This window comes from Zea mays, chromosome 2 (assembly GCF_902167145.1).
Source record: "Zea mays cultivar B73 chromosome 2, Zm-B73-REFERENCE-NAM-5.0, whole genome shotgun sequence".
Taxonomy (NCBI): domain Eukaryota; kingdom Viridiplantae; phylum Streptophyta; class Magnoliopsida; order Poales; family Poaceae; genus Zea; species Zea mays.
In genome coordinates this window covers 190607256-190619085 of record NC_050097.1, presented here as the reverse complement: position 1 = coordinate 190619085, position 11830 = coordinate 190607256, and the positions used below count along the sequence as shown (strand labels likewise).

General features: G+C 44.9%; 1 protein-coding gene and 1 long non-coding RNA gene across 10 annotated transcripts; one reads left to right on the top strand and one right to left on the bottom strand.

Annotated features, from left to right (window-relative positions):
- Nucleotides 1-2423: 2423 nt before the first annotated feature.
- LOC100274075 (uncharacterized) lies at nucleotides 2424-4872 on the bottom strand. Of its 8 annotated transcripts, none has more exons than XM_035964649.1 (4): nucleotides 3973-4872; nucleotides 3733-3865; nucleotides 3541-3662; nucleotides 2424-3343 (listed from the first exon to the last, which is right to left on the bottom strand). In XM_035964649.1, exon 1 carries the CDS (start codon nucleotides 4802-4804, stop codon nucleotides 4214-4216), a length of 591 nt encoding a protein of 196 aa, XP_035820542.1. In that variant the 5' UTR covers nucleotides 4805-4872; the 3' UTR covers nucleotides 2424-3343; nucleotides 3541-3662; nucleotides 3733-3865; nucleotides 3973-4213. The 8 variants fall into 8 exon arrangements, with proteins under 8 accessions (XP_035820542.1, XP_023157252.1, XP_035820541.1 ...); XM_023301484.1 differs by having other exon boundaries at nucleotides 3541-3657; NM_001348901.1 differs by having other exon boundaries at nucleotides 2471-3343; nucleotides 3973-4255.
- A 2761-nt stretch (nucleotides 4873-7633) lies between these two features.
- On the top strand, nucleotides 7634-11471 carry LOC103647475 (uncharacterized). 2 transcript variants are annotated; one of them, XR_002267685.3, is made up of 5 exons: nucleotides 7634-7729; nucleotides 8904-9444; nucleotides 9715-9878; nucleotides 9965-10467; nucleotides 11413-11471. It is a non-coding gene; the product is annotated as an uncharacterized lncRNA (long non-coding RNA). The 2 variants fall into 2 exon arrangements; XR_562870.4 differs by lacking the exon at nucleotides 7634-7729 and having other exon boundaries at nucleotides 8810-9444.
- The last annotated feature ends 359 nt before the right edge of the window (nucleotides 11472-11830 follow it).

The following is an 11830-nucleotide window of genomic DNA, read 5'->3' as shown; positions in this document are numbered from 1 at the left end:
GTGTTCATGGGACACAGACGGTTCTTGATGAAGCAGCATAAGTACCGAAAGATGAAAGCGGAATTTAACAATCAACTGGAAAGTGAAGGTGCACCAAAGCCTTATAGTGGGAAACTTGTTTTTGAAATTGTAAAGAACATTCATGTTGTATTCGGAAAGGGAAAAAACAAAGGAGAAAAGAGAAAGAGAACCGACCCTTCAACTTACACAACTTTCAAGAAGCAATCAATTTTTTTCAAGTACCTCCCATACTGGAAGGATATGGAAATTTGCCACAGCATTGATTTGATGCATGTAACAAAAAATGTTTTTGACAGCATCATTGGAACCTTGCTGGGCATGCCGAGTAAGACAAAAGACGGACTCAAATCACGCAATGATCTAGTAGATCTTCAAATCAGACTGGAACTTCATCCAGTGGATAGTGGCAAAGGGAAGCCTTACCTCCCCCCAGCTAGCTACAACTTGTCAGTTGAGGAGAGAACAAAGATTTGCAAATGTTTGTGTGGGGTCAAAGTGCCCACAGGTTTCTCATCCAATATCAGCAGACTAGTCAGGATGAAGGACTTGTCTCTATTTGGCTACAACTCTCATGACTGCCATGTGATGATGACGGTGTTCCTCCCAATTGCGGTAAGAGCCCTCGAAACAGAGCATGTCAAAGTTGTCATCACACGCTTGTGTTACTTTTTCAATGCGGTTTCACAAAAAGTAATAGCTTTAGAAGACTTGGACTATCTAAAGGCATACATCATAGAGACTATGTGCAAGCTTGAAATGTGTTTTCCTCCATCATTTTTTGATATGCAAGTACACCTAATCATACATCTCGTGGATCAGATAAAAATATTAGGGCCACTATATTTACATCATATGTTTCAGTTGGAGCGATACCTGGGAGTATTAAAAGGTTATGTGCGAAATCGCGCTCACCCAGAGGGTTCAATCATGGAGGGATACACTACAGAAGAAGTGATTGAGAGCTGTATAGATTACATCAGTGACGGAACAATGATAGGTGTGCCTGTACCTAAACATGAGGGTAAACTTTGTGGGAGAGGGAGAATGGGCAAGAAAACTTTTCGCGTTGAGGATTACAAGCTAGTACATTGTGCTCATGGTAGTGTACTACAACATCTCACGATAGCCGAGCCTTACATAGAGGAACACCTGGATGAGCTTCGTAAAGAAAATCAGAACCGCACAGAGGACTGGATCATGAGGGAGCACAAACATCGTTTCAGCGAATGGTTAATGGACAAAAACATCCCATTCGGAGACTCTTTGGAAGAGAAAACAATGAAGAATTTGGCTTCTGGGCCATCGTGTTTTGTGACATCATGGCAAACATATGACATCAATGGGTACACATTCTACACTAAATCAAAAGACATGAAAAGTGTTGCACAAAATAGCGGTGTTCGTATCGATGCTTTTGACCTACATGGACAGAAGACCACATATTTTGGATTCATAGAGGAAATATGGGAACTTGATTATGACTCAAGCATGAAAATACCCTTATTTAAGTGCCAATGGGTACAACATCCCGTGGGGTGAAAGTGGATAACTACGGACTCACACTGGTAGACTTAAAGAAAGTAGGATATAAAGATGACCCGTGGGTTCTCGCCGAATGTGTTGCACAAGTGTTCTATGTACTCGATCCAGCAGATGAGAAGATGCATGTAGTTATTTCTGGAAAGCAAAAAATTGTTGGAGTTGAGAATGTGGGAGACCAAGATGAGGAATACAATAAGTATGAAGAGATGTTCGTCTTTAACGGTCCAGAGAGAATCAAGCGTGTGGAAAAAGAAAATTGATAAGAACTTAAAGCCATACATGCGGAAAAATGGTAGTTCATGAAAAATTGTATGAATCAAATTGTACTTGTTATCATGTATGATCGACTATGAATTGTGGTTGCCAATTAATTTAAAATCTCTCTAGTTATCTATGTGTGCTATTATAATTCATTTAAATTGTATTTGCATATTATTGTTAAAAAATAAATATTAATTCATTTAAATTGTATTTGCATATTTCTGTTAAAAATTAAATATTAATTCATTTAAATTGTATTTGCATATTTCTGTTAAAAATTAAAATTATTTTCATATTTAAATTGTATTTTCATACTTTTACAATCACAGACGGTTTTTTCTTAGGGTCCGTTTGTGAAAAGGATAGAGCACCACAGGCGGTCCTAAACAAAAACCGCTTGTGATACTATTACATCACAGGCGTACTGAACCGCCCGGGACATCACAGGCGGTTTTCTAACCGAAACGTCTGTGATGTAAAAAACCTACCGCTTGTATAGAGCCAAATTGTACTAGTGAGTGTTTGTGGTGCGGTTGCGGACGTATGGCTTATCTTACGGTTTTTTTATTAAACGAAAATAGTTGCACACCTATTGAACGTAAGGATCCAACATAAATTGCTAGCTTATTATTAACGGTGTAAACATCATAAAACAAAATTTTATATCCCATTGTAACGCAGAGTATGTTGGCAGCTAGCAAACTTAAAAAATTCTTAGCACTAGTAAAATCCTATCTACTTTCAACAACCACGACAGCAAACCTGAGCAGCGTGACGTAGGCCCTCAGGTGTGCTGCCGCTGTTTCCAAACTCCGCACCATCCTCGCCACCTCATCGTCTCCTCCAGCACCCAGGGATGCCACAGGTGACGGCGACGCAAGCAGCACGCGGTCAGCTCTGTCCGCCACAGCCTGCAGCTCGCGGCGCCACTCCGCCAGCCACCTGCGCTCGGCGTTGACCTCCGTCCTGTCGCCGAGTCTTACGGCCTCGCGGATGTCGGCCACCATCCCGCGCAGCCAGGCCGTGTCTGCAGGTTCTGGTGCCGGGCAATCACCGATGTTAATGTCAGTGCCAGGCACAGGGGCTGGCGGCATCGTCCTCAACTTGCCCGCCGCTCGCTGGATCTTTCGCGTCACGATCTGCAGGCCGATCGCTGCCGTGCAGCCAATGTAGTCCGCTTCGAAATGTGCTCGCGCAAAATGTAGGTCAGGTACTCAGGTCATCGTCATGCTCGGATTCTGATCCGTCGTCGAGGCTTGTGTCCGGCTGGCTGCTGGTGTCGGAGACGAAATCCTCCACTGGGTCGCCGTCGTGGCTGCAGCCGCGTGTTTCTGGAGCAGCAGCAGCAGCCGCAGCCGCCGCCGGCGGCGGCGCCTGCGACCTCATGATATCCAGCTCGAGCAGCTTGAGGAAGTCGCCTAGCCCGGCGCAAGCCTGCTCCAACCTCTCCACCGTGCGCCTCAACCGATCCACGTCGCCTCCGCTCAGTGGCGGAGGACGCCAAAAAAGTTAGGTGTTGCTAACATAACGAAGAATAAAAATTTATGACAAAATAAGTAATAGATGTTAAAAAATAACTTATTTAATAGTCATTTTGATTACAATTTATTTACAATCAAATGCTATGTAGCGAATAAAATCTAGAAAAAAAGGAGAAATGAGTTACCAATGATAAATTAAAGTAAAAACTATTGAACAAGTGAAATAAAAATATACCTTCAGTTGAGAGATAAAAATTGTGTCAGTGACCTCTTGCAGAAGGTGTGTGAGAGATAAATCGACGAGGCGTCGTTTAGCAACCCACTGTGCTGACTGCAATTGGCAGAGCTCCGACTAATCTGCCATGGAAAAAAATTTCGTTCAGAATACTAGTCGCAATACATCGGTTACTGCTAATTTTGCACTTACACTGTAACACACTGGGTTGTTCAGTGCTAACCATACTGCTCGCAATACATTTCACCAAGGTTATCTGAACTAGAAATCATACAGCTTGCAATAACTGATGACGAATCGTGATAATTGGCTAGGGACCAAATTCCTGCGTTATCCACATGGCTCATGGGTGAAGCGCGCAGAACCATCACCGCGGTAAGAGAGGAATGTGTGTGAGAGAGGGGGAGGGGGTAGGTTTGGCAACTGGTGTACCAGGGGGAGGACGGAGATGGCCGGCAAGGAAGGGGAGGCTAGCGCGGCGAGGAAGTTGAGCACGGCCACCTCGATCCTAGTTCGGATCCTAGCAGGAATGTCGCGCGAGCAGCCTCAGCCTGGGCGCCGCCGCGCCGGGCGGGACAAGCTGCGGCCTGCGACCGCGAGCAGCCGAGCTGCTGCAGCGCGCCGGCAGGAGCGGGACTGCGGCCGGCGGGAGTGCGGGACGTGGGGACGGCGCTTACGGTGGAGGCTGAGACGGATGACCTACTCTCTTAGTGGGCCAGCCCAAGGTATTGCTCAAGCAATACTGAGCCATATTGGGCCCTCCGCCCCTGCCTCCGCTCCTGGACGACACGAGCAGGCTCTTCGCGGACCGGACGACGACGCGCGTCGCGGCGTTCCAGAGCCTGCCGCCCGCACTCTGGGTCATCGCGGTCGCCTCCGCCGCCTCGGCCGCTCGCTGCTGCCTCATGGACAGCAGCACCTCGTCGCCGTCCAGCGCGGCGTAGCGGAGCCTCCACAGCCAGCGGCGGAGCCACCAGTTGGCGACGTGCACGCGCTCGGCCTCGTCCACGGCGCTGTGCACCATGACGAGCAGCGTGGCGAGGCGCTCCAGCTGGTCGTCCACGCTCGCGTGCGCGTCGTACCTGCCCGCCACCGCGGACATGGTCCGCGCGACCACGTCGCCGACCGCCGCCGAGAGGGCTTGCTCCCTGATCTGTGCCACCTTGCGCTTCGCCCGGGACGGCGACATTATTGCGAATGCAGTGCTTGCGTTCGATATGAGGCGCTGCGTGCGTGATGCCGTGATCTCATCCAAAAACTGCATGCACAACACACACAGTCACTCACGTAGTATATACAGCTAGGGTTTTCTAGTTTGCTTACGCAGTTACGGCCATTGGGAGGACCGGCCGGGTGCGCGTGCGTGCGTAGGATTCGAGGTGCAGACAATCTTCTCGATTTGATCGATCGTACTCTTATAAATTAATCTCATCATGATGCTCATCTCGTGCGTCACATATGCATGATCTTACATGGCTCTGACGACGTTTGGTTCAATGGCTACCGTGTGGTGTCATGGTGTGGTCACTTGATGAATTAATCATCCCTTTTGATCAATCGCATTGCCCTTCCCGGCCGGTCGGCCGGTGCTTAGAACACTCTACGCTCCGGCGACCCCGAAGAGATACATTGTTCATCAGTCCTAGTTGGCATCGTCTGTTACGTTGGGGCATAAAGCCATCGCTCATCAAACTCTTTGCCCGAGTTATACAGTGTTGGCTGGATCTATGTATGGCCAAGTATACGTGCTAAATAGGCCGGACACGACACAAATTACAATGATTCAGGGGTGTTTGATTTTTAGGGACTAATTTTTAGTACTTCTATTTTATTCTATTTTAGTCATTAAATTATCAAATACGAAAAGAAAAACTCTATTTTAGTTTCCGTATTTAACAATTTAGAAACTAAAATAGCATAAAATATAGAGACTAAAAATTAGTCTGTACAAACTAAACACCCCTTAGCATAACACGGCTGGAATCCTCTCGTCGAGCACTTTCCGAATTTCGAAACTCCTTTCCCAGTTTAGATCCGAAACTCCCGGAATTGCTCGCCAAAGTTCGAGACGATTCCAACTCTGACAAGCAATTACTTTTGATCCGTGCGTCGTCGGCGGAATTCGAGGGTACCACTGTGTTCGTCTCGTCGAGAGCTTTGTCATGCTTTTGATTCATCGATCCGACCGACGATTCATCATCAATCGACGAATTTGTCCTCGGCTCTGGCGAGGTCGTCTCCTCCGGCGAGCTCTCTCACCATTGTTGCCATAGAGTTCTTCGTTTTCTCTCTCCCGCACGTGCAGACCCTCTCTCCCTTCCCCGGCGGCGGCGGCGCCCCTCCCCCGCGCGGCGGCGGTGACGGCGGCGGCCGAACCCCCCGTGCCCCTCGTCGGTGGCGTCCTTCCCCTCTCCCCTAGGGCCAGCCTTCCTCTTCCTTGCCATGGTGAGAGAAGAGGTGGAGGGAGGAAAGAGATGACTATTTTGTGAATAGGCCACTGGAGTGCTTTAAAAATATGTGCAGAGAGATGTTTCAATTTAAAATCGCGATATCTTTTATGTTTTAAATCCGATTCGCTCCGTTCAAGTCGCGTTAGATTCATATTAAAATTGTCTACATGTTAGAACCACTCTTCTCTGTTGTTACATATTATATTTAATTTATTTAAATGTTTGTTTGACCGATGGTTATTAAAGTAGCGTTCAATTTAAACACCAATGTGGTTAACTTTAACTAAAATATTATTTATTAATAATTGTTTATTTACTGATCTACCAAGTTGGGGATATTGATCTTTTCTGATTATTGCTTAGTTCCGAAATTAGATGTGGATTAATCTTTGTTACTCTATGGAGCAGTGACATTGTTTTGTTAATAACTTTAGATCTGAAAGTATGGTCCTCGTGGTTTCAGTTGGGTTAGATTCATAATTTTACCTAGTTTAATCTGTTAAATTTTAAGACCTATCAAAGTTACGGATTTTGGTTAGCAATGTTTCTACTAATGTAACAACGGTATATCTAGATTCATAAAAGTGGAATCAATTGGTCTTGTGATTAAGAGAAGGTAGGATAATTCTTTTTAATCTTACGCAATCATCCGCCCCCTAATTTCCTATTCTAGCGTCATACAATCCTGCAATAACCTTTAACTTTTTTCATTTATCCACCTATCACACATTGATCGATCGGATGTTTAGATGTTAGTTAGAAATATTAAATATAGTCTAATTACAAAAGCTAATTACACTGATGAGAACTAAATGACAATATAAATCTATTAAGTCTAATTAGTAAATGATTCGCTTTTATCATGCTACTTTAAAATTGCTAATCATAAATTAATTAGATTTAATAAATTTGTCACATCGTCTAATGTTTATCTATTTAATTAATTTTGTAATTAAACTATATTTAATACTCCTAATTGACATTTAAACCTTCGATCACTACAAGAAACTGATAAATGTTCGTGGGTAAAATTAAGAACGTGGGTACCCACGTTCTTACTTAAGTTAAGTTCATGGGTTATGTTAAGAACGTGGGTACCCACGTTCATAAGTTAAGTTCGTGGGCCCTAGAGAAAACCGTCGAACTTAACGAGTTAAGAACGTGGGTACCCACGTTCTTAACGTAAGTTCGTCGGGCTTGTGCACACCGTCGAACTTAATCCCGAAAACCTAAATCCAAAAATCTCACGCGCGCGGCTCTCTCTCTCACCCTTGTCTCATCCCGCCCACACACGCGCGCGGCTCTCTCTCTCACCCTGTCTCATCCTCTCTCACCTAGCGCTAGACCGAGCCGCCGCCACGCCACCGCGAGTCGAGCCGCTGCCACGACCGGGCCGCGCCTCCGCCGCACCACCGTGACCGGGCCGCGCCGCCGCGAGCGGGCTACGGCACCGCGACCGGGCCTCGCCGCCGCGAGCGGGCTACGGCACCACGACCGGGCCTCGCCGCCGCCCGGCTCGCCAGCTCGGCCCCAACCTGCCCGGGCCGCGCCGCCACCGCGACCGGGTCGCGCCTCCGCCGCGCCATCGCGAGCGAGCCTCGTCGCCGCCCTAGCTCTCCAGCTCGGCCCCAACCCGCCCCGGCTCGCCAGCTCGGCCCCGACCGCCCCTGCTCGGCCCCAACCTCATCTCATTAGTATTCAGAGACACAACTAATTGGTTTCAGTGTTTTATATTTTAGGTACGATCTCTATACTGCATTCTGATTCATGGAAAAAATTTGTTCTTAGGTTCTTGTGTTGTATATAAAAAAATAAATATCCCCCTTTGCACGGCGTTCTAGCACTTATGTGTGTGTTTCTTTGACTGAAATAGTAATTACCAATTTATCAAAGCCATGATTTGTTAATGTTCTTTAGTAGCTGTGTAGTTATCAAAATTTAGTCAGATAACATAACTGATTGCTGATTGATAGTTATAACCATATCTATGCTCATCTTACATATATGTATATCTGAAATTACCTCCCCCTGCTATTCTTTTTGGGAGTTAGGAAGTGAATTTTGGTGTTAAATAAATTTGAACTCTTGAATGTTAGACCACAATCCGATTAACTCGATTTTATTGGGTCTAGTGCATGTTGTCGCTAGTCTAAGTTTTTCTTACCTGGATTTGCTTCAGATAAAAAAGGTGACACCATCACTATCACGGTTCGGGAAAATTGTCGGCGTAGAGCTTGCAAATGACTCACAACGGGACCAGTGACCTGCTATTGAGAGCTTCGTACTCTTTTTTAGAGTAACTGGCCACATATGAGTGACACTGTTGTGTTTCTGTATCCCATAATCAAGTCTGAATGGCTTATGGTTCTGTTACATTTTGGCTTGACAGCCTATAAATGCTGCAATGGAAGTTTGACCGTTTAAGGAGAATATGTTATGATAAACTAGTAGGACAGTTCAAGGTGAAAAGGTCGCTAGTGTGCTTGCACATTTACAGCAAGTCAGTGATTAGAATATAAAGAGGAAATCTACAGGAATTTCGTAGGAAGAGTCCACGATTGAAGTAGCATGGATGTTTCCTTATAAGGTTTCAATGGCATTCCTATGTTGCAGTATTGAAAGAATTACTCTTGACCTTTGTGGCTTCGATTATGATCAACAAAATAGGGTGTTCTAGCTTCAACAGAGAATGGAGTCAATATTCGTATATTTTGTCCAGAGTCTTATCTACTCTACTCTCACATGTGCAAAAGTTCTTTTTGCAGAACTGACAAGTTTTTACGAAAAAACTTCAGTATTTTTGTGATGGACCCTGTTGTGATCTACCTATATGGGCTTCTGTATTTCTTATTCTTGTTGACTCACGCTGCAAATAATTTTGTATTCCATGACATTCATAGTTCTCACATGCAGGCTCCTTCAGTCAACAATCAAAACCATCATGACACTATGCAAAAATATAGCTCAAATCAAACCACACCATCTAGCAATTTGAAGACTGAAAATAAACCTCTCTGTTCACGGGAATCGAGTCACACAGCACATGCTTCAATTGCTCCAAACCAAACTGTTTCGATAGTTTGTCCGTCTGACAACATGCCTGCTGAAGTTGGTACATCAGAGATGCACCAGATCAATAGTTCTGAAAATGCTACCCAGGAGACACAAATTGAAAATGTAGCTGAAAAATCAGCAGAGGATGGCTATAATTGGCGTAAATATGGACAAAAGCATGTCAAGGGAAGTGAAAATCCTAGAAGTTATTACAAGTGCACGCATCCTAATTGTGAAGTTAAAAAGCTATTAGAGCGTTCGCTTGATGGCCAAGTTACTGAAGTTGTTTATAAAGGGCGTCATAATCATTCTAAGCCCCAACCAAATAGAAGGTTAGCTGCTGGTGCAGTTCCTTCAAGCCAGGGTGAAGAAAGATACGATGGTGTGGCAACTATTGAAGGTGAGTGTCCCATGGTTTTCTGTAAATATATTGGATTCTGGTGAATTGCAATTTCACCTTGAGCATACTCATATCTAGTTTTGCATTATGAAGTATTTGCTTGCTCATTTTGCATGTCTGTTTCAATTACTTTTTTAACAATTTAAGTTCTGACTTTTCAAATTCTTGAGAAGGAATGGTTTGAATGCACAATGATGATTTGATAATAAGTTTTCAAATGTTTACCTGTTACATTTTGTTGGGTCTGACAATTTTTCTGTTAATATGCAGACAAGCCTTCAAATATTTAGACAATTTTTCTGTAACCAAGTACATTCAGCTGGCATGATTGACACTGTTCCGGGTCCAGCTAGCGATGATGATGTTGATGCTAGAGGTGGAAGATCCTACCCTGGGGATGATGCTAATGATGATGATTTGGACTCGAAACGCAGGTAAAAGATAGTTTGAACTTTGGACTCACTATGCTCTAAGGGTTTTCTCCTGCCAATTGCTAATGCTGTACTCCACAATTATGTAGCTAGGAAAATGGAATCTGCTGGTATCGCCGCCGCCCCGGCTCGCCAGCTCGGCCCTGACCGCCCCGGCTCGCCGCCGCCGCACCACCGCCCCGGCTCCGCTAAGCTCGGCGTCGCCGCCGCCACACCAGCAGGCCGCGCCACCAGCAGGCCGCACCACCCCCAGCAGACCGCGCCTCCGCTCAGCTCGGCCTCGGCGCAAGCTCAGCTCACCACCGCCCCACTGCCCCAGCTCGGCCTCGGCGCCACCACCACCCAGCTCGGCCTCGGCTCGCCGTCCGCTGCCCAAGCTCGGCCTCGATCGGCTCGCCAGCACCGCCGGCCTCGATCGGCTCGCCAGCGCCACTTATGTGAATTTGTGAACTTATGTATTTCGACTTATGTGAATTTGTGAATTTGCAGATGTTGCCATGGCTAGACCTTCTGACATTAGGACAGTGCTGGCATCCTATCAAGGTCATGATGTTGCTGCTAAGTTTATTGAGCGTTCAAAGGAACACCAGCGGTAAGCAAATATGGCTATACCTTGTTCTAGTTTTTGTTGCAAGACATCATGTGAATGTTCATGACATTGAATCTGTGCAAGTTGCTATAAGGTTACAATAGTTTGGGTTTGATGTGAGTCTATGAATGAATCACTAATTTGTGCTACAATCTGACATGACATATTTTGCTTCTTTGCATTAATGCTTCTAAAAGGAAGTGTCTTTAATATTGAACTGTGTTGTACTCCCTCCGTTTTAAATTCTAAGTTGTTTTGTTCTAGGTACTTTATTGCCCATGTATATAGACATAACATATATCTAGGTGCATAGCAAGATCGATGTATCTAGAGAAGCCATGACGACATATAATTTGGAATGGAGGGAGTAATTCTTCAATGGAAGTGGCTCTAATTATATTAAAGAAAGATGTTGTAAGTTCCTAATCATCTCCCACCAAATTTCTCATGTGGATAGGCTGGATATTTAAACTTGAACTGAATTTATGACATTGCATTAAGGGATTAGTTGTGCTTGACTGGTCTTCAAAGTGATATGTGGCCCCTCTTTCACTATGCCTGATTTCACCAATACCTGAAAATATAAGAAAAATACAATGTCTACAGGTCTGGCCTTTGAGTATATTTTGACCACCAGTAGGCATGTTTAGGCTCAGGATCTGAACCAGATCATGTGATAAATTAACAGGTCTGGAGTTCAGACTATTTTAGTTTGGATTTTGCAAACACCACAGGACTCCCCCCTCTTTACAGATAAGCTGTAGTATGCTTTGAGAAACAAAGCCACTCGCTCGCTGCAATGCCAGAAGTAGCCAACCTTGTGCGCTTTTAGGTGTGAGCTACAATAGCCTTTCTGGAATTTAACTATGTGGTGCATATAATATTTTGGTAAGCTATACAGATGATCAGGACTGTTAGCCTGACGACATTAATCTTCCCATCTCACAGGCGTGTGCAGGAACAGAGCAAACTTGGGCGCTTATGGCGACGGTGATGGATCCTGTAAGTTCAAGATTACAGTAATTGTTTCTGAATTCTAGATTTACAAAAAGAGGATATGTGTTTCCCCAATAGCCCTGTTGTAATTCAGTGACTATGAACCTATTTAATTGAGATAGTGACTATGAACCTATCTGAAATCAACCTACAGATTCCAGTAACAGTTACACTAAATCATTTTCTCGTCGAGCTTAACACGAGACAATCCCTGCTACAGTTACACCTATAATCTAATTAAAGCCGAATCTCTGATCAGTGCACAAGCTATCCACATTAACGCTATCAATGCATCAGTCGGAGTTTGCAATCAATGGTTCCAGACACCAACTACTTTCCTTGTCCACCTTAGCATCGAGTGATACCATGT